The sequence below is a fragment of the Dermacentor variabilis genome, chromosome 1 (genome assembly GCF_050947875.1).
Source record: "Dermacentor variabilis isolate Ectoservices chromosome 1, ASM5094787v1, whole genome shotgun sequence".
Taxonomy (NCBI): domain Eukaryota; kingdom Metazoa; phylum Arthropoda; class Arachnida; order Ixodida; family Ixodidae; genus Dermacentor; species Dermacentor variabilis.
The window spans coordinates 23257448-23280800 of NC_134568.1; the positions used below are offsets into that span (position 1 = coordinate 23257448).

The following is a 23353-nucleotide window of genomic DNA, read 5'->3' on the forward strand; positions in this document are numbered from 1 at the left end:
TAGCCTATGCAAAAAGTCGATCAAGAGACAACGAAAAAAAGAAGTCGCGAAAAAGAGTATTGGCCGCAGTTTGTTGAGTAACTGAAGTGCCGATTGAATATTGACCGAAAACGCCCTGCGGGAGTTTCTATGTCGGATGAATGGAGCGTTGGTGTGCATGAGCGCTTCCGTGAACACTCAAATAAGATCTGCAAGCAAGCAAGGTATAGCCACCTGGCCCTGCACTGCGCTGAATTTTGCTGTGAACTACTTCTTTAATATTGCACCATTGTGTCAAACTGCCATGACGAGTGATGAAAATAAAAGATGACGACAGCCACGTCCCGCGCACATGCCATCAACACGAACACTACGGTTTCCATTACGGGATAAAAACGTAGGCATCCATGACTTCGGTCTCGGCTCTTAACATTTGCACCTGCCGCCCGTTTCATGGATGATCCCCCGTAGGCAGTTGAGCCATACCACTAGGCACCAAACCAAAGCTTAAACCTAGGATGGCGACTGCGACTTAGACTGAGATCGAGACAGCTAATCCATGGACTGCCGCGCCGGCAGGCGTCGCCGGGAGGTTCGCGAGCACGTAACGTTTACTTCGGCTCCGATCTGACCTTGCCCTTCAAGACGACAACGCGAGGTTCGCAAGGCTTGCACGTCCACGGAGAAAGCAGACGCGCATCCTGTCAGCCCAGACCTCGGCGCAGCAAATGGTATGCCTGCCCATCCATCAGAGTGCAACAATTTCGAGGCCCGCATGGCCAAGGCAACGAATTTCCGCAGTGACACCCTATCTGTAGATCTAGCCCTTGAAGTGACCACAACACTGAATGCAGAAGTATCTCGCAACCGTAACGACGACGCATTCGATGATCACAAGGCCGGGATGGCGAGTCTTATTCCGAAGTGCGATCCTGCGGGCCTAGCTCTCGAAGCCACTATTTCTTTGCCTACCCATCAGCTGCGCTTTCGTCATGAAGGCGGCTCCACGATTCAGGAGGACGGTCTGTATGTGGACGGTATCCCTTCCAGTGTCAGTCCTTGAGGCCTTGCCCTTAGCGTAACCAGCGCCATGCCGGCAGAATCCCCGAAAGCACAAACCTCGAGCCAAGCAGACAGTGACCAGGGAAGTTTGCAGAACTCCCATGACATCGGTCTTAATTACAAAATAATAAGATACACAAATCGACAACTAGGACAGCGAGCAGGTACAGAGTTCAAGGAACATCTTGCGCATAAGATTTTGAGTGTTCATCACGAAGATTGGTCAAGCGCGTGCGTCATCGTCGCCACCGGTATAGAAGCTTAAATTTTGCACTGACGGCTTATAATCAAGGAAAGGCAATCTTTCGAAACTGGATAACAAAATATAGAAAATGATGTATATTGATCACATAGAAAGCGAACTAGAGGAATCGGAGAGCTTCGAGTACGAGATCTACAACGCTAAAGCAAAACTTGATTGCGAATTAGCGAGTTAGAAAAGAATCCGCTTCTGAACACGCATACGAAAGTTCAGCATTCCCGCGAAAAGCCACTGCATGCACATGCAAGAGCCACGCGAGGCCGAGTAACAGATTGAAAGACAAAAAGGCAGTATGAACGGCACTTTTACGGAAGCTAAAACTGACGCGTGAATGGAACTGAATTCAGTGTCGCAAGAGTACACTTCACAACAAGAGTACTTCACAAGAGTACACACCTGAGTTCAGTTCGAAGACAATGCAGTCCCTGGAGACCGATAAGGAGTAGTCCACGGTAAGAACCGTTCTACAACGTGAGACACCGGATTGTGACTATGCGGAATACACGCACCGTGATCAGATGTCTGGGTAGCATGGCGTGCTTGAACTCGCTGCGAGTAGACTTTCGAGCATTTGTCGTGCACGCTACAGGCGGAAACTAAAAACCGAGAAAAATAAGTCCTCGCGAAGCAAAACACACAAGGCTTGTAAGCGACCAAGTTAAGCAACAGGGATTCCAGAAGTGGGAATCAAACTACGAGCACTTCTCACCACCGAACAGGAGACGCACGAAGAATTATATTTTTGCAGCACCCGATTGAAGCAGCGCCGTAGCCTTGGCGTTAAGCTCATGCAGTGTAAGCCAAAAGTGCTGTGGACCAACGCAAATCCGGAGCCTTAACTCAAACACGAAAACATCGCAGAACAGAAGTAAGGAAGCAATTAACCCGAACTTCAAAGGAGCTACCAAGCCAAAGATAAAACACGGAGCGTGTCGTAACATTTAGTTCCGTGACACTGGAACAAGAGTGTACGAGGCGCATACATACAGCAGTGCCCAAGGGCAACGTGTCCATGCCGCAAGGAAGACCGTCATTCGAAACTTCCAAGCGTTCTCACCGACATCCGTGCAGTTTCGACATGGCAAATTAGACTGGAAAGGAACTTCGCTGGTTGTCGTTGGAATGGTGCATGCCGCACTGATTGACAGACGCCGCGCGGTGGGCACTGCTGGGCGCGGAATGCATCACGAGTCGACATGCCTGTCGACATGCCCCAAGAGCGTTGCCCAAGAGAAGCTTTCCCCCGTGGCCTTTTGCGGCCTCAATTGACTCTAGCTCAGTATTGTGAGCGTATTGTGAGCCGGCGAGCACACATCTTAGCCCTCACACTGAAAGAGACAGATTAACACTAACACTCGCGAGCAGACGCTCCGCAAAGAAACGTTTGATGAATGACCGCGATGCGGCTGACAACGATCTTCGGCATAATATCTGTTCGCCCCTGCATGAGTTCAGCGCTTTCGCCTCGACGCGGGCGGTAATATGACGACGAGGATGGTAATGATGATTCCTCGTTTAATGGCACAAACCCAATGTGGTGGGTATGCCAGGAACCGTGTAGTAATATGATTAAAAAGAAGGAAAAGAAAGTAATCGAAAAAGCTAAAGCAAGTGAAAGTAAATGAAATAAAATTGCGTGTAATAAGGTAGTCAGCCTTGCACAAACAGTTAGAGTAAAACGAACTTAATGTTAAGAATGTTTAAAATAATGTAAATGGTCGAGGTAAAGAATAAGTTGAATTTGTAATTGGTAATACTTTGACTTTGTGTTCTTGCTTTTTGAATTTTATAATGTATTGAAGGCGAAATAAAGCAATCGTGGAAAATAGGATAATAATAGGGTACTCTTTCTTTGTCAAAGAAGTAATTATAAATGGTTCGGCAAATGTTCCTGTCATAGGCGGAAAGTTTTCATTCTTCCGGAGGGGGCTGGGCCCGACCGGCTTCGAGCAAATGTCGTATACTTCGTTATCACTAATAAGGCTTCGCCTTTCCGCCGCAACTGCAGCTTCTCTCTGTCTTCTCTTTTTCTCTTTCTGTGAGTCCGAGTACAAGCGCTCCTGCGAAAGAGCAGTTGCGATACTCAAAGAAAACCTAGTGCATATTGTTTCCAGTACAGTGGAGTAGCCACCAGTAATTCTTTCGTTCCTGAAATTGAATTCGACAATTGCAATTAATTATCTAATTCGAGATGTACTATCCTAATTATCAAAGTGTCAATGAGGCTCTTGTAGGCACCCCCAGGCACACCCAAATTACATCTCACTGCTGCGTTTTCAGCGACGTACTAAATGCGTGGAATTTTTTCCGCTGGCAAGCAAACCTCGCGAAATATGAAAAATACCAAAGAAAGGAGTACGTTGCTACTCGCATCATAAAAAGCGCCCTCAAATAAGCTGATAGAAATCAACTGCGTTGCCTGTCGCAAACCCGAAGAGACAGCGTATCACCTTGATAATGGTACGGAAGGAGCACCAACAGCAGGTTTCGCGGCTTTGCAACTATTCCTTTTTCTCTACGTCACACTTGTTATCCGTCACTATCCCTCACTTATTATCACCTTTATAACAACAGCCCCTTGACAATGCGGCCGAAGCGCTGCTCTAACCACGCACGAAACGAAAAAAACAATGTAATTAGCATAGCATGTTTCAAGAACGCGGCATTGCTCGCACTGCATCGAGAGTGCGCACGCATCTATAATTCGCACCAGAAACTTGCTTCGGACCAAAGCCAAATTAAAGTGATGGTTTTATTTTTGATGAGAGTGTAGACGTGCTGCAAGAACAGGGTCGTGGAAAAAAATAAAGCCGAAATAAACAGACTTGGAAGCGACCCAGGTGTAGTGAAAAGGCAAAGATAGTAAGATAGTAAATATAGCACTTCTATTTGAGCCGAATTGGCCAATCGGGACGCCTGCACAAAAACAATCAAAAACACATCATATTTCAGTGCGCCTTCATTATCTCTAAATTCGTAAGCGCTGTTGAACACCAGCTGCTGCCTAGAGGACATGTTCGAATAGGTCTCCTTCAGCAGCCGCGCAGTACTGAGTCCGCTTCATCACATTTCCAGTGGCTTTCTTGATGACCGACGCTCAAATTCTACGGCAGACATCCGTTATCCTTGTCTTCAGCTACTGTGACGTCCGTCTCGATCATGTAAGCACGATCTTTCTCAAAGCCCCAAAGAAAGAAATCGAGTGAAGAGAGGTCAGGTGACCTAGCCGGCCAATTTACAGGTGCATGCCTTCCAATCTTCTGCGCATGAAAAGTCGCATCCAGCCAGTTTCGTGCTCGGCTGCTGCTGTGTGCTGGTGCTCCATCTTGCTGACACCACAGAAGTGGAAGACGTGACAGCGGGACAGTGAGTGGTCGAAGAAGATGGGTCTGATTATAGCACCAGCGTAAATTCCGCACCCCACATTGAACGACCACTGGTACTGGTGCCAATTGCGCTTTACCCAGTGAGCATTGTAGTCAATCCAATAGTGTGCATTATGCAAATATATCTGGGCGTTTCTGTGAAAATTGGCTTCATCTCTGCACATGGTGTTGCTCAAAATGTCCGGTGACTCATCGGCCTTTGTGAGGACCCAGTTCGAGAAATCTAGACGATTCTACAGGCCCCTATCTTCTAAGCATTGGTGCTGGTTGAGGTGGAACGGGTGAAAGGCCGTCGTTTAGAATCCTCCAAACTGGTGACTTGGAAATTGTACCTGGACGGCCACATCCCGCACGCTAGCATGAGGGTTTGATGCCATGAATGCTAAAACATCCGTGCGTAGGCTAGGACTCAAAGATGGAGTCCTAAGCCGCTGTTTCTTGAGGATGCCGGTTTGTCTCAGGTTTTCCTCATTTCTGATGATAGTCGACGCGTTTGGTCTAGCACCACACTTTCATGACTGATATATACTTGCGGCCTTACTCTTGTTGTCATTTGCAGCACCCAAGGCAAGGATTATTTTTACCTTCTGCTCATTAGAAAAAGACATGGCGACTGGGACGAAACAAAACACACCTTTAAACATTTGCGCTGACGTTGTCAATTTGCTTTTGTGGTGATAGGTTTTGCGGCGAAAACAAAGAGCCTCCGTTCAGTTTACCTACGCTAAGGCAACAACTGCCACAGTTTGCTTCCAACTAACACCAAACGCGACGTGTTACTCAGGCCGAGGCACGACAGATGAGGCACTAGCTTGATCACGAAATTTTACAGCGAAGCTGTATATGGCTAGCCTATTCGTCCGTCTGTCGCCTGTACGCTGAAAACTCCTTCTACGCCACCCTACGTGAATGCATGAAAAAACAGTGAAAGAGAGGCGCGCGATAGCCTGCGCCAGTCGTGATATCGTTGCTCTCCGTCGCAGCCGAGGGCGCGCAGCAGTATTTTTCCGGCTCCAAAATGGGTAGGCCACGCTTCATACGTAGTCCTGAGGAGCAGGCAGCTATCGATCAGCAACGCCGCGAGGAGAACCGGAAACGAGCTTGTCTACGCCGTCCCGATGCTGCAGCCCGGGCAGAAGAACAGGCTCGTGCAGCCGAGCGTAAGCAGCAACTGCGTACCGAGGATCAGGCCGACTGTCAAGACGCCGTTTAATGAACCGTCGGAATAAACCCAGTCATATACACCGGGGCCGCACACTTCAGCTTCGCTGATTAACCATCTGTACGGAGTGCTAGGGCGATGATTTTTTTCTCATTTCCTTCATTTCGTTCTGGCTAACTCAGAAGGACCCTGTTCTAGGGAGCTGCTTTGTGATGCGGGTGGGAACGCAGTCACTTAGTATTCGCCATATTTCGCAAGGTTTATTTATCAGTCGGAAAAAATTAGTGTGCATTTAGTACGTCACCGAAAATACCGGAACTAGATGTCCCTTGGCTGTGCCTACAAATGCCTAATTGACACTTTGATAATTACGATAGTATGTCTCGAGTTAGATCATTAATTACAAATACCTAATTAAATATCAGAAACTAGAAAATTACTGGCTGCTACTCCACTGCACTGGAAACAATATGCACTAAGTTTTGTTCGAGTAACGCATTGCGTTTCTTAATCTTGGTGCATGATAGTTAATTGGGACATCCTGCATGCATGACCTCTGCATGCAAGTGACGATGTTTGCATCACTAATAAATGTTGCAAATTATTAGAAGTGTCTTTTATAATCAATCGTTAGCTTCGCTTACTGGAAAGAGAAGCGATACTGAGACACTTATTGTCACGTGGTAGTGACGTGTAAAGAACACAGTAGCAATACTGTGGAAGACGAAAGTAACTTTTATTGGGCCAACCTGTGCCCAGAAGAACAGGCTACAATTAAAGAACGGTGACAGCGGCGAACACAGTCAGCGATCGTCAAAATCTGATCAGCGGGTCGAGCGCGTCGGCTTTTATACATCAGTGGTCGAATGTTCCAGAGTAATTGCTGGGACCTGCGTGTCTTCCACAATGTTCTACACCATTCGCGTCGCGCATACATGCGATCAGATTACACAAGGTTCGGTGACAGACAGCGGATGGAACCATCAATAACATTCCAGAAACTTCCTATACATTATACATGCAGGGAGCTCCCTGCGCTGTGCGATAACATTTGTTGGGCGGTGAAACATGGTCACCCGATAAAGATAAAGTACACGTGTCAATAACCCCCTCTTAAAAAGCATCGACCCGATGCTGCAAACGAACGAAACTAATAAACAAAAATACCTGTAGCAAAGAAACAACAAACTAAGGAAGTTCGTCAGCGTGCGTAAAAGGGCTTAAGACACACCACGTGGACCACTTCAGATCGTGCGCGGCACCGCTGTGAATGCGAAATGCCGTCTGGCACGACCTCATAGTCCAGTTCGCCAATACGTCGGATAATCTTGTAGGTTCCGAAATAGCATCGCAATAGTTTCTCACTGAGTCGTCGTCGACGTATTGCGGTCCAAACCCAAACACGGTCGCCAGGCTCGTACTGGACGTAGCGTCGTCGGAGGTTGTAGTGTCGGCTGTCGCTACGCTGCTGGTTTTTGATCCGTAGGCGTGCGAGGTGTCGGGCTTCGGCGCACTGGAGATAGGTAGCGACGTCCCGATTCTCTTCGTCGGTAACATGCGGAAGCATGGCGTCGAGAGTCGCTGTCGGGTTCCTGCCATAAACCAGCTTGAACGGCGTGATCTGTGTTGTTTCTTGCACCACCGTGTTCTAAGCAAAGGTTACGTACGGCAGGACCGCGTCCCACGCCTTTTGCTCGACGTCGACGTACATTGCTAGCATGTCGGCGAGGGTCTTGTTCAAGCGCTCCGTGAGACCATTCGTCTGCGAGTTGTAGGCAGTTCTCCTCCGGTGGCTTGTCTGGCTGTATTGCAGAATGGCTTGGGTGAGCTCTGCTGTAAAGGCCGTACCTCTGTCGGTGATGAGGACTTCTGGAGCACCATGTCGCAGCAGGATGTCCTCGACGAAAAATTTCGCCACTTCGCCTGCGCTTCCTTTCGGTAGAGCTTTACTTTCAGCGAAGCAGGTGAAATAGTCCGTCGCCAGGACGATCCACTTATTTCTGGATGTTGCTGTCGGAAACGATCCAAACAAATCCATCCCGATCTGCTGAAATCGTCGGCAAGGAGGTTTGATCACCTGTAGTAATCCTGCTGGCCTTGTCGGTGGTGTCTTGCGTCGCTGACAGTCTCGGCATGTCTTGACGTAACGGGCGACGTCGGCGGTCACACGCGGCCAGTAATGCCTTTCCTGTATCCTCGACAGCGTCCGGGAGAATCCGAGGTGCCCAGCGGTCGGATCGTCATGTAGGGCATGCAGTACTTCTGGACGCGGCGCTGACGGAACAACAAGAAGGCAGTTGGCGCGGACTGGGGAGAAGTTCTTCTTCACGAGTAGGTTGTTTTGGTGCGTGAACGAAGACAATCCGCGCTTAAATGCCCTAGGGACAACGTCGGTGTTCCCTTCCAAATACTCGATGAGGTCTTTTAGCTCCGGGTCTGCTCGTTGCTGTTTGGCGAAGTCTTCCACGCTTATTATTCGAAGGAAGGCGTGGTCGTGCTCGTCGTCTTGCGGCAGGGGATCGATGGGGGCGCGTGATAGGCAGTCGTCGTCAGAGTGTTTTCGTCCGGACTTGTAGATTGCCATGACGTCATATTCTCGCAGTCTGAGGCTCCACCGCGCCATCCGTCCTGAAGGGTCCTTTAATTTAGCTAGCCGACACAACGCGTGATGGTCGCTGACGACTTTAAATGGCGTGCCATATAGGTATGGGCGGAATTTCGGTGTAGCTCAAATGATGGCGAGGCATTTATTTTCAGTCGTAGAATAATTGCCTTCCTCTTTTGACAGCGACCGGCTAGCATAAGGCATCACCCGTTATTGTGACTTCGGCGTTGAGGACGAAAAACGGACTCGTTCCGTAGACAAAGAAGAAAAGAAAAATTTTATACCATATTTAGAGATAATGGATGATATTGTACAGGTAGCAGTAGGAGCGCATCAGACCGACTGGGTGGCTGCAAGCGACTCTCAGTTTTCACAATCGGCCGGTTCTCCCTTAAATTCCGTCGGCGAAACCTCGTCGGCAGGAACCGGTTTGGGCGAGTTCTCGTCGGCAAGAACCAGGCGGGGCAGGGTGATGACCTCGCCCACGTCGAATTCTTGATTCGTCGCGGAGATGCCTGTTTCCCGCGGAGATGGCTGGGCGCTTCTTGAAGTCGCCTCCCGTATCGAATTCTCGATTCGTCGCGGAGAAGTGGGAGCTCTCGTCGCCTCGTGATAGCCACGTGGTGCTCGTAGTATGGCACAACACCGTTCAAGCCCATCTTTCCTCTGGACTAGGACGGCACCGAGGCCTAGGCTACTGGCGTCAGCGTGGATTTCGGCATCGGCGTCCTCGTCGAAGTGTGCAAGTACGGGGCGGCGACTGCATGCGTCGTTGAAGTTCTTGAAATGCGTCGGCCTGCGGCGTTTCCCACTTGAACTCGACATCGCATTTGGTTAAATGTGTTAGTGGATCCGCGATCCGTGAAAAGTTATTGACGAATCGCCTATAGTAGGTACACATGCAAAGGAATCTACGCACTGCCTTCTTGTCGATGGGCTGCGGGAACTTTGCGATGGCAGCTGTCTTCTGCGGGTCGGGGCGGACTCCAGATTTGCTGATGACGTGGCCTAGGAATAGAAGCTCATCGCAAGTGAAACGGAACTCTTCGGGCTTCAGAGTGAGCCCTGATGTCTTGGTGGCCTCTAATACTGTCTACTGTCGCAAGCCGCCTAAGGTCATCGTCGAAATTTCCGGCGAAGACAACGACGTCATCCAAGTAAACAAGACACGTCTGCCACTTCAATCCTGCTAACACCGTGTCCATGACGCGTTCAAACGTCGCAGGCGCCGAGCACAGTCCGAATGGCATGACCTTGAACTCGTAGAGGCCGTGTGGCGCTATGAATGCGGTCTTTTCGTGATCTCCCTCGTCGACTTCTATTTGCCAGTAGCCAGACTTGAGGTCCATCGATGAGAAATATTTAGCTTTGTAGAGCCGATTCAATGCGTCGTCTATCCGTGGAAGTGGGTATACGTCCTTCTTCGTGATCTTGTTAAGTCGACGATAATCGACGAAGAAACGTAGGGTTCCGTCCTTTTTCTTCACTAAGACTACAGGAGATGCCCACGGGCTTTTCGACGGCTGAAGGATGTCGTCGCGCAGCATTTCGTTGACTTTTTGCCAAATAACGTCACGTTATCGCGTCGAAACTCAGTAAGGGCTCTCGCGGAATGGTCGAGCGCACTCTTCAGTTATTATGCCATGCTTTGCGACTGGTGTTTGTCGAATCCTCGATGACGTCGAAAAACCCTCTTTGTATCGTCGGAGAAGACTTTTGAGCTGTCGCTGCTTACTCATGGGGAGACTTGGATTTATGTCGAAGTCTGGTTCGAGAACTATAGTCGTCAGGGTAGATGCGGCAGAATCCGAAAGGACAAACGCATTGCTGGTTTCCACAATTTCCTCGATGTACGTGATTGTCGTGCCTTTGTTGACGTGCTTGCACTCCTGGCTGAAGTTTGTCAGCAACACCTTCATTTTTCCTCCGTGCAGTCCAGCGATCCCTCTTGTGACCAAATTTCACGGTCGAGCAGTAGACATTGGTCACCCTCGATGACGTCTTCTAGGTCAGCGGGTGTTTCGGTGCCGAGAGAAATAACAATGCTGGAGCGAGGTGGGATGCTCACTTGATCTTCGAGCACACTCAAGGCGTGGTGACTACGAGGGCTCTCCGGCGGTATCGCTTTATATTCCGACAGCGTTATTGACTTCGACTTCAGGTCGATGATTGCGCCGTGTTGGTTCAGGAAGTCCATACCGAGAATGACGTCTCGTGAACACTGTTGGCGGATAACGAAGGTGGCAGGGTAAGTCCGGTCATGAACGGTAATTCTTGCCGTGCAGATTCCAGTCAGCGTAATGAGTTGTCCTCCAGCGGTCCGAATTGGAGGGCCTTCCCATACAGTCTTAACTTTCTTTAACTGGGCGGCGATGTGTCCACTCATGACGGAGTAATCGGCCCCTGTATCCACTAAGGTGGTGACTGCGTGGCCGTCGAGAGCACGTCGAGGTCGGTGGTTCTTTGTCTTGCTTTACAGTTAGGTCTTGGCGTCGGATCACGGCTGCGTCGCGTTGACGTGTGGCTGGTACGTGGTGGCATCGGGTCGTCTTTCGGCGGCGTATTCTTTGCTTCTAGACTTCGTCGGGACGGCGGCGTGTCGTTGTTATGTTGTCGAGATATTCTCTTCGGCGTCCTCGTCGGCGGCGGAGGATCTTCGTCAGTTCGACGAACAGCAACCGCACCTCCATCGGTTGATGCTTTTAGTTTTCCGGATATGGGCTCGTAGAGCGGCCCCGGGCTGGTCCAGTGTATGGACAGCGCTGCGGCCTGGTGATGGCCATCGGGACGGTCGTCGAGAGCTCCACTGACTAGCGGTGAGGTAGTCGGCGATATCGCGAGGGCGTTAATTCACCTTGCTGCGGGGGCGGAGCGTTGACGGCGAACCCTCGTAGTTCCATTTCGCGGTATGGGCATCGGCGTTAGATATGTCCGGCTTCCCCGCAGTGATAGCAGAGCAGGCGATGGTCGGGGGCGCGTCGAATGTCCGTCTTCCTCGCATAGCTGCGCTGGGCGACGGGTGGGCGTGCTGGCGGCGGCGGCGGTGGACGACGGAACTGCAGCGTAACAAGGCCCTGGCGCGGTCACGGAGGGGGATCTTCACGACGGGTAACGGTGGCGTAGGTAATCGCTTCCGGCACGGGAAGCGATGATTCGGGCTGCACTTCGGTAAAGCCCAGTGACCATCGAAGTTCGTCCTTGACGATGTCAGCGACTGAGGACAGCTCAAATTGCGATAAAGGAAACATCTTGCGCAGTTCTTCGCGCACAGTGGCACTGATAGTCTCTTGGAGATCACCGGAGCCCAGTGCTTGGATGGCGCACTGCGGCGTGAGCACTTGGCGGTTATATTACCTAGTGCGCATTTCTAGAGTTTTCTCAATCGTCGTTGCCTCTGTCAGGAACTCAGTATGGTCATCGGTGGGTTTCGGATCAGTCCGGCAAAAAGTTCTTGCTTCACGCCTCGCATCAAGAAACGCACTTTTTTCTCTTCGGACATTTCCGGGTCGGCGTGCCGGAGAAGACGGGTCATCTCTTCCGCGAAGGTGGCGATGGTCTCATTGGGTAGTTTCCCTCGGGTTTCCAGCAGAACTTCGGCCCTTTCTTTTCGGACAACGCTAATGAACGTCCTCAGGAACTTACTGCGGAACAGGTCCCATGTTGTAAGGGTGCAGTCCCGGTTCTTGAACCAAGTCCTCGCGGCATCTTCCAAGGAGAAGTACACATGTCGTAGCTTATCCTCGGAGGCCCAGTTGTAGAAAGTCGGGATCCTTTCGAAGGTTTCGAGCTAGGTTTCTGGATCCTCCGATGTAGCTCCATTTAAGGTAGAGGGCTCTCTGGATTGGTGTTGAAGTACGATGTGTGACACTGGCGCTGCCATTGTGCTTGTCTTGGCCACAATATTCTTGGTGTTCTCAGGTAGAAGTCTGTGCTCTGGGGGCAGCTGTTATAGACGGCGGCTTGCTCGATGGTCCAGGACTACGTTGCTGTTCTCTTTGCGGTCCGGGCTTGGCTCACGGCTTGTCGGGGGCGTACGGTATATGAACGAAAAGCACCTCCACCAGATGTCACGTGGTAGTGACGTATAAAGAACACAGTAGCGATACTGCCGAAGACGAAACTAACTTTTATTGGGCGAACCTGTGCCCACAAGAACAGCTACACTTAAAGAACGGCGACAGCGGCGAACAGAGTCGGTGATTGTCAAAATCTGATCAGTGGGTCAAGTGCTTCGGCTTTTATACATCAGTGGTCGAACGTTCCACAGTAATTGCTCGGACCCGCGTGTATTCCACAAAGTTGTACACCATTCGCGTCGCGCATACTTGCGATCAGCTTACACAAGGTTCGGTGACAGACACCGGATGGAACCATCGATAACATTCCAGAAACTTCCTACACATTATACATGCCGGAGCGCCCTGCGCTGTGCGATAACATTTGTTAAGTGGTGAAACGTGGTCACCCGATAAATATAAACAAGTACACGTGTCAATATCATTCACGTGCATTTCACCCGCCATTGATAAAAGACTGCCGAAGGGGTCACTAAAGTCTACAGGTTTTTCTCAGGGTCAAAAAAGCGCGCAAAGCATTTTGAAGCGAGATGAACATACAGCAACATATTCATTCTCTAGGCATAAGTTATCCATTCCTTTAGTAATAATTGTTAATGGGCCACCTCCTTCTTTTTAAGAATATAATGAACTTTGACCTGTGTACACATTTAAATATATTGTGTATGTTCATGGTGTTTACAGTGGAATTTTAAAACAATGTGGAAGGTGAGAAAATACGGACGAGGCAGCCGCCACTGGTACTTCTAATGCGCTTGTTCTCCTTTATGTAAGAATTTCATAAATAAAAGCAAAGTCTAAATTAAAATCCGTGCACGTCCGCACCAACAATGATGCAATAAGCTATTAGGAACAATAAAATTTTAAGCGAAAAGGGGCAAGTAAAAATAAACCTCAAATGATGTGGGTGACAAAAAGCCTCGCAGTGACACGTTAAGGTGACTAGGCTTCGGCATCTTTAGGAGGGGGGGGGAGCCCAGAGTTCCCCCGCAGTCGCCGCCTAGGGTTCCTGTCGCTGTATTCTAATACAGATGATCCAAGTGAGAGTAGAACAGTATACTGCGTAAAGGGCAACCCTAGATTACGAAGCGGAATTTCCCAACATCATTTTTGTTGAGTTGAAAAGCGCCGGTACGATATAAAAAAGTTATCCATAGATTACGGTTCATTGTAGAGGTAGCATAAAGGGGATACGACCAGAGCACATCTGTGCAAGTAAAGATTATGCGGTGTGGTACGGCAAATTAGCCTTGTAAATGGCACTTCGAATCGTCTGGCGGGACAGTACTGTCGGTTGCAAGAATAATTTGGATGCATGACGTCCGCAGATTTTGCTAACGAGAGGCTTTTTCAGTCTTCGATCAAAGAAAATGCCTACAGATGTTGCCGCAGAGACATGAGAAGTAGTACGCAGCACATACAGAATGTTTCAGCGAACACTTTCAAAATATTGTAAAATTAACCTGTCGCAGATTGCACAATTCTAAGCTGGTCTACTCCAAGAGGCGGACATTACTTGTACAGCAAATTCAGATTCATAATCGACAAATTGACAAAAATTCGCTAATTCCATAGGATTCCAGTAAAGGTGGAAGATGTCATGTCAGATGGTGGAAGAAGCCATGGCGTCCGTCTAGAATCCTTACCTTCATTAAAAAAATGGTAACAGTTGTTTCACCGACCGATTCATCGCCAATTCCCTAGAGTGGGCTGCGCCATTTCATTGGGGAACAAGAACAAGACCGATCAGAGCACACGAGTGAGGTCAGAACTATTCCACATTCAGAAAAGTGGAGATGTGTGCGTAAGCTACCCATCAATTTCACTCATTCATCTAAATCACTCCTATTGCCGTGATTTCGACCCATTTTTTCTACGCATGCTTCGCTTCTGTATTTTCGTTTTTTCTCTTCTTGAAAGGAAACACTACCTAGGCTGCTTGAAACAATAAACATTTGGCTGTTTGCCAGAGCCGTTCTCTGTCCCTTTCTTAAATCCCGTCCATCACGCTGCTTTTCCTTTTTTTTAATTTTTTTTGCTCATGACGTGACGTCGATAGTAGCTGAAGGCCAGTGCAACTTGAGCCGTGATTTTGTGAGTGCGTAAAGGTCGACAGCCTATTCTCTCTACACACACGCAGACACACGCGCACACACACACGCACAAACACATACATACATACATACATACATACATACATACATACATACATACATACATACATACATACATACATACATACATACATACATACATACATACATACATACATACATACATACATACATACATACATACATACATACATACATACACATACATACATACATACATACATACATACAAACATACATACATACATACATACATACATACATACATACATACATACATACATACATTAACATACCATACCATTCTGTGCGTTACCATACGATACCTTGCTACACTATACCTTAGCATACCATACTTCAACTTACCATACCATACCATACCTTACTACACCACACCATACCATATCACGTGTGGGGCGATTCGAGACACACTGATAATTTTGTCACGAAGTCTTCTCCTAGTCACGTTTGTCGGAGGAGCCGTGGTGGATGAGACTTACACGATGGCTGTCTGGTCCGCGTTCAGCTTCGCATTGTCCTCCTTGACTTCGCAGTTGGAAACCTTGACTTCAAACTCTGCGGACTTGACGACTAGAACAGAAAAAAGAACAGCAAGGAGCATGCCGACGCACCTGTTGAAAGGCGACATCGCGTGGAGGAAATCGCTTGGGAGCTTACGAAGCACGCTGCGCAGGGCCAGTTTCGAGTTACCAATTAGAGAACACTCGAAAGTGAATTGCGATGCTTTTCCTTGGAACTTTGAACACTTAGCTGCAAAACTGCTGGCCGCGTTTGCTCATATACAGGGCCAAATTATCTCATTTTCAGCTTTGACTAACAGAAAAAAAAAAGAACAAGGTGGCGAATGTCATGTTATTCCTTTTTTTTTCTTTCTTTGTTGGCTCCAAAAAGACGGCTACCTTGAATTGTTCCTAAAGTCACGCCTGCTGAGCCTCCCGAATTTTCCATAAATTTTACAAATTTATGCTGGTTCTACAAATTTTAAGAATGCTTCATCAAACTTTACGGAAAGTAGATTCTGTAGGCGAGAAAAACTTCAAAGGCGTTAAAGGTGCCGGGCTGCCGCAAGATTGCAAGAAAGGTGCATACAATAATGAAATCTTATGGTACCTTGGTCGTCCCTCTGCAGCAGCTGAAAACGCCATATACTCGAGGCCATGGTACTTGCTTCAAGCAAGCTTATTGCAACAAGTTCCCAAAAGCAGGCGAAATTGGTAGCATCAAAGTCGCTGAAATAGTGACATATGTGATCTAAAAACAGTGGGTTGCTTTTTAGTTGCTGCCATTCTTCCTGGTTTTTTGAGAAATCATCGTTAATAATGTGCGTGTAGTACATGTGCTCAGTGCAAGCTTTATAGAAATGCCTGCCATCAACCCCCTCCCAGATCGTCCGCAGAGTTATTGCGACTTTTTAAGTTCGCAGGTTGGCGGGTATGCTATAGTACAAAAAGCGATCTAACCTCAGAAGCCTTGTTTGAGTCCCACGGAACTGATTACTGGACTTCGTTCGATTAAGGAAAATTGTGGCGATACGATCGAACGCCTCGTAAAGGGAATTGCTAGTATCAAAAATGTAGGGTACTTCAGGAGTAAACGCGTCCCCAATTAGTAGTAAGATGTCAACAGCTGACCAGTGCGTATTATCAGCGATGGCTTTTTTATTTTTATTTTTTATTGGTGCCAGCATGCCCTACGGCGCAAACTAAATAAAAGGTGTAGGTCTATTTCCTGGATGAAAAGTGCACGCCAGCCATGTCTTGCACTTTCTACGTTAGCTTCGAGTTGAACGACACGAACCTCGACACCATCGCCAAAACAGGGAAGCTGCTGTGTCTAAATGGCTAAAAAAGAAAAAAAAACGGAAAAGAAAAGGAGCACTCAAGACGAGATCTCGCCATGTTGCGTCCCATTCTTTCTACAGTGACTAAACTGTTGCGCTCGCACCTGATTCATGTTACTGTTATCTTTCCTACGGATGTACGCAACGGCACTAGCTGTCTAGTCCGGGCAAGAGATTGCGCAGACACCAGCGGTCCCTTCCAATGGCTCGCTCCACACACGTTGATCATAGAAAGGCCACTGATGTCACCGGGCTGCCAGATAAAGGCGCCGCGACTCATCTGCATTACCGGCTCGCCGAAGACGCTAATTTGCGTACTCCGCACTGCCTATTGGACGTGCAGAACGTCAAACTGCGCAGCAAGGCAGAAATGCGCGGCGCGAGCGACGGCTGTTATTACACAATGCTATGTATATGCACACCAGCCCGGTAGCGCACCCCGTTGGGAGCCTCGCCTTGAAGTGCCACTTGCAACGCAGGAACTATACGTCACGAGTCTCTTCTTTTGCATAAGCTGAATCGGTTCGCAGAGACAAAAGAAAGGCTAGAGGATATTGCGCGTATTGCTGCGTCTGATATTTTGCAAAGAGGGCGCGCTCCCCGACTGATGAAGGACGATATGCCTGCTGGCCGAGCCTACCAGCAGGAATCACGGCTGCGGGATGCCGGCAGTCCCTATTGTGAGGAAACTGCAGAGCAGCAGCAGCAGCAATGTATAGATAATTGCACCCCGGCGAAGAGACTCGCGTCATTGTGTTCTCTTAATACTGGAGCCTCAAAAACATATGTGTTGCATAACAGCCAGGTGTAGTACAAGGTGACAGCGCCCTTGAGGCGACAGTGACGCGGTCATAAGCACTCACGGCTGGCCGCGATTGTTTCGACGTCCTCCCGTCGGCAGGTGGAAGGCACGCACACTCCGTAGCGGTACACGAGGAAGTAGAAGAAGTGCATCTTCTCTGCTATCTCGCCCGTCACCTGCGAGTTAGCGTGAGTCGTTAGTACACACCACAACAGGATCTTCAGAAGTGAAAATAGCTCGAATGCCATGGCCGGCATAAACGAAAAAAGAAAACAGCATCAGAAATGATTACTTCGTATTGCAGCAGTGAACTAATAAACCTTAAGCCGAAATGTTTTCTTTTTTCCCCTTCGGGGTAAAAGGAATTAAAGAGAGGACGGAGTATACATGTGGAATGGAAGAATCCCATTACTGCCGTTGTGCGCCTCGCTGTTTGCATTGTTATTTTCCAGCTCGGGGTGAATTCTGGCCTTCCGCGTGAGCGAACTTTCATGTCAGAATAGATCAAGCGGCGGCTCGAATAGTTAGTTGTCAGTAACCATTAACAAAGTGTCTGCTTAACTAAAACGGCATTCGAAATGAGGCGTGTCCATTTAAAGAGCACATTCAGAAACATTACTCCGGAGAATAAACAGCTGAAAGAAACAGCGCCCAAGAGCACTAGAGTGAAGAGTGAATACACTTTTTTTTTTTTCACGGCGCAACTGAGCATGCGCCCTGCCCTAGCGGATTAGTCGCAAAACATTTCGAAGGGGCGCGGGCGCACGCGTGGCCCGATCTCTGGGGAAAGTTGCCCGAAAAAAATTAGATAAATAAAAGCGCACGACCGCGCACTGCTGCATACACTCGTGCTGCGTACTGCGTTGCAACTCCACCGGTGGGTCTACGTCGGTGCGGTGCCGAAAACGTGCGTAGCGTAAGAGTGCAACTCCTCTTTAATACAGAAAGCGTCGAGGGCTTCGTGGTCCGGACTGCACCGTGAGCGACCTAGTTGCCGACTTTCATTGATGGCGAGCATGCTTATCGCAAAACCCTTGCGTTACACTCTTGGGCGGCACTTCAAAAACGTCATGTAGCTGAAGAAGTCTTCTTGCAGCGTCGGCCCTCCCTTGCTAGTGGTGGCAGCGCGAGCCTGACTTCCCGTACTTGTTCAAGGGTGCGGCAATGTACTTAGTCGATGTGAGACCGACAAGACACTGAAGCCAACTATTGGCTGACTTTTCAGGACACTGTGTCGCTCAGACTGTTTTATCATGCACCAGGCCGATAACAACACAAACACTGAGCGCGAGTTCTCGTAGTGCGGCGGGCTTTGGTTGTCGACGGCACCGACAAAATCAGCGTGCCGACCATCGCTCGACCGCACCCCACGCCATCGGCCGTCGAATAGAAAACATGATAGCCCGCAGTGCTTTCGCTTGTATATTTAATTATTCGCGATCAGAATGAGTCGAAATGTGCCTTCAAAATTGAAATACACAACCTTCAACCTTCTCAAGCCATGCACATAAAGTTTGAAGCAGTGTTGATCTTGTTTAGCGAAGATTAGACCTGTGGCCGTCGAGTTCGTGCACCCACTACCGGTGGACCTGAACTTAAACATAAGCAGATTAGACGAAGCAAACTGCCTTAGAAGTTAGGTTTTGGCCTTATCAATGTGAAATTATTCTTTACTTCGAACAGCGCGTACACAAACAATAAGCGTCAAGCGGCGACACAGCTCTGTGCCAACATCTGTACGTCACCCTTGCCGAAGGCTACCGGTCGCATTCGCTACGTAGGTGGGTAGGTCTGTACGTTATGTTATGCTGGCACATTTCTTAATTGTGCGTTGTGTACCCTCTGCGTCAAACAGGAAACGATGAGGCGGTGCATTCGGTGTATCAGCCTAAACAAACGCGTCGCTCAGTTATACCAACGGTGTCAACGATGGCCTCCGCGTTTCCATGCCATCGATGACACCGTTGTTGATGGCTTGCTAAAGGCCAGGAGGGAGACCTTTGCGACAAGCGTCTTCCATGCTGGTTTCGAATGTAGACTGGTGAATTCGCGGGATTGTGTTTGGCGAATGACAAGTGGCCAAACTTTTAATCATAAGGCAACTGGGGATATGATCACTCCCATGTGTCTCGATGTCTAAGAACCACTTCACATGAGTAGCAAATCGACGTGACACAAACGCCAAGTCTATGCAACTGCTGTGCCATGTGCCTCGTAGAAGGGCAGGGCTCCTATCATTAAGCAGGAACAGTCCATGATCGGACACAAATGAAGCCAGTCGCCGGCCCGTTGCATTAATTTTGGAGCTTCCCCAGATAGGGTAGTGGGTGTTAAAGTCTCCTGGTGATAATCTATGGACCAGGGGTTGCTGTCAAGATCTCTTCTAGTCTTTTACCATCAAACCCTGTTGATGGTGATAAGTAGGTACGCACCTGTGTAAAGGCTAGCTTGTTCTTGTTAACACTCAGGCAAACATACTGATTCTCATCATGAGGTGACGCATCCTGAACGACGTAGGTAAGTTCCCGACGAATAAACACGAAGACCTTGCTGCTTTCACTGTAGGTTGAGGACATGATCGATTCATAACCGGCTAGCCGGATTGGCCTTTGATAATTTCGGTTCACAAATCGCGATGATTGTGAAGCGGTCAGAGTATACATACTGGCGAAAATCAGGCACCCCACATCTAAGTCCTCTGGCATTCCAGTGGATAATCGACGCTTCTCTGACCTCTTTGCGGAAAGATTGGTGATTGCCAGCCATGGTTCTATTCGAGGGCTGCTAGTACTGAGCTCAGCGCGTCCAGCACCTGCAGGCCATTTCGAGCGGTTGAAGTTGCGATTCTTGTCAGTAGCTCTTTTATGACATTCATTTGGCACCGCAGCAGTGTTGTGTCGTCGTCGCCGCGATGTTCTAAATAAAGTCCAAATCTGAGAAGAATGAGCGGTTGATGCGCCTATGCTGCGGGTACGAGGGCCACCATGCGAGGGTGAGCCGATAAGGATGGTGGTTTGATGTATGCCCGCTTTCCGCGCACCCATTGTTGAAGGTCACGTGATCGAGCGAGAGCTGGTGGAGGAGAGAGCTCATCCGCTCCACTAGCCCGGCCGTGGGTGCGCACTGCTAGAGAGCGTTAGCGTGTCCAGTATTCCTGTAAACGCAAGCGGACGGGGCGTTTTACCGGATGAGTGGAGGCGCAAACGTGAACGGCCTTCACGGTGCAGCTACCTGGTGGTGCAGAACTGAACCAGACAAACACTGAGCTAATATTGCATAGCCAAGTTTATTCGACGTCGCTGCTGGGGTAAATTTTCGGCATTGGCGTAATCGCCTTGCTGTCGAAAATTTACACCAGCAGCGAAGTAAAATTTACTTGCTTACTACACTGTTAGCTTTCTGTTTGTCTGGTTAGGCTTTACACCACCACTGCTGGCCGTGCACCATGCAGGTCGTTGACGTTTACGCCTCCACCCGTCCGGTAAAACGCCCAGTCCACTTGCGTTTACCTCAATACCGAACGTGCTAAAACATCTGCTGTCTCTGCGACTGAGCGCGTACGCGACCCGCGCGCCGTGAGGTGGAGGTCATCAGCGGCAGGTGACAGGACTATAAGCGAGCCGAAATGGCTGGTGGCTTCTGCCTTCCTGCATGCCCATAACGTTGGAGGTCCCGTAATTTCTTTGGCGCCTTCGTTCACATTTGGCGGCAGTTACTACAGCTCAGCAGAGAGAACCTGCCTGCTGATGTACACCATGTTGTCGGAGACGCGGCACAGTTTCAATGATGAAGAGAGCAGTAGCACGAAGTGTTCACGTTAGGAGAAGCGTGTGCGCTCCCGCAGCCGGCGCTACTTATCACGCCAGCGTCGTGACGGCGAATTATTGTCGTCATTGAGTGAGATCGGCTCATATTTGTCTCTGAACCCATGACGCCAAGCTTATTTAGTTAGTAAGCGTACGTTTACTGTATTTAACTATACGACCTATAAGATTATCAACCTTACTTTGTGTAATTATATAATGCTTTGCTATTGCTATCAATGACTTGCCTTTCGGGCGATACTGCGGCTTTTTTTTTTGTAAATTTCCTTCTCATGATCAGGATACCCTGTGACTTACTGGCCTTGTTAAAGGTACTCTTGCAAAGATCCTAGGGGCTGACTGTAATTCTCAAGTTCTCGTTCTCTTACCAGGCTATTGAGCATTACCTTAGTTTTCTGCCTTACCTTAGTACCTTCTGAGAACCTTAGGAATCTTCAGATCTACACTTACACTGTAATGTCTAAGGTCCAGAATCACTTGTTACCTGTCATACACTGTGGCTTACATGGAAATGAGCTTGCCAACATGGAGGCAAAGATCGCCCACAATAATGCGATACCAGTGTCCATCCCATTTTCACGACCAGACACTAATGCCCTTGTGTGTAGACTTCTGCGCGATAATACAGCAGTATACTGGGTTTCGCCACGTCATCGTCATCGCCGCCTTCACGAACTCGATCCAGAGATGAAAATACGGATACCACCCACCATGAAAAGGTGCAATGCAAGCTTGCTTCGCAGATTACGATTTGGTATGGCCTTCACCCTGCGCTACCTGCAATTATCGGCCGGGCAGACATACGTTAAAGTGGGACGAAGAAAGAAAGAGGGTGCCCCTCCCGTGCCACTAAGTATAACGGGATAGCTTATAAAAAAAGAAGGAGAGAAGAAAAAAATTAAGTAAAACTAATTTTTTTTTAAATTCAAAAGGGGAAAGGCGTAAAGCTACTATCTGGCTGGTCAGAACGAAGGGAACGGGCAATGTAAGAACGGCCTGCAGCGGTGCCGATATGCAAAGTTTTCTTACCCAGCTGCAGCTGCAAACGTGGCGAGCTTCCACGAAGCGACCATGGAAGCCTTCACCACCTGCCGCGGTGACTCGTTTCGTAGGGACGACGATGTGCCGCGTCAACGCCACCTCGGCGCCGCTATGACTAAACGCGGTCGGCGGACCAAGCATTGTTCGTGGATTCGCCATGTTCGCTGTTTGAAACAGGGGAGCCCCTGGAAGTTATTTTGCGCGGCCGTCTCACGGGGCTTAGGAGTCATGAAAGGACGCGGTGGCCATTGTCTGCGGGTTCAACACTGGGATGAAGAGGCGCCTGCCCGGGCCAAGCCCCGTGTCTCCAAGAACCCACCCACCTCGGCGTTGGTCAGTAAAACCTGTGTGGAAGTGTGTGTAACCCTCCGCCTAAAAGGCGGGTCGACTACGATGACGTGGGACGCTTCGAATTGGCGGTGAACTGCCGTTTTTCCCTCACTTAGGGATCTAGGGAGGACAGAGTATTTATAAGCAGCTTTTGTGCGGCTGCTGAATGTGCTTTCTCTCGCAGTCATGCTAGACTGATGAACTGCAACGCCCTGATGTAGATACTGTAAATAAACCAATATTCCTCGTTCTCGATGAGAAGCAGTCCTTCCCTTCAACAACGTCCTAAGCGTGGATAAGTTGGACGACGGCATGGGCCAGCTACCATCTACTTCATGCCCGACTCCAAACATTACAGCAAGGAATTCAGCTGCGTTTATTTGATTATTTATTTATTGGTACTCTTGCTACTTGTATGTTGTATCTTCTTGTTTCTGGCTTGTCTTCTCTTGTGGCTTCCTGCTTCGTGCTTGTCTTGTATAGGGGCCGTGCGGGCAGTACGAACTGTGAGGAATGCGGTATTCCTGAGACAACATGACACATCATGTGCAACTGCCCGCGATTTGGTGTACAGATTTGGTGTCCATGCTCAGATATCGCCGTGGAGTGTCATTGAAGTGCATGCAGTGACCAATTCCTTATAGGGGCGGCGCTGCCGCGCACTTTTCATAGTCAAGATGAAGCGTCGAGAGGAGGATGGTTCTACAATACGCGGTCCAGGCTTTAAGGCGGCACTACATGCTAGCTCCGATTACTTCTTGCTTAGATGACGACACTTTTATTTAGAGAGTGCAGTACTTTTTTTCCTCGTCCCTTATGGCACGTTTCAGAGCGTTCTGGCAGATGTGA

At 48.9% G+C, this 23353-nt stretch overlaps 1 protein-coding gene across 1 annotated transcript in view; it reads right to left on the minus strand.

Annotated features, from left to right (window-relative positions):
* LOC142575808 (nose resistant to fluoxetine protein 6-like) overlaps positions 1-23353 on the minus strand; it is a 339710-nt gene that overhangs the window by 87351 nt on the left and 229006 nt on the right. The window contains exons 3-4 of the mRNA XM_075685475.1: positions 17371-17485; positions 15147-15237 (exon numbers count right to left, since the gene is read on the minus strand). Of these exons, the coding sequence (XP_075541590.1) occupies positions 15147-15237; positions 17371-17485 (206 nt within the window). The remainder of the gene's footprint in view (positions 1-15146; positions 15238-17370; positions 17486-23353) is intronic.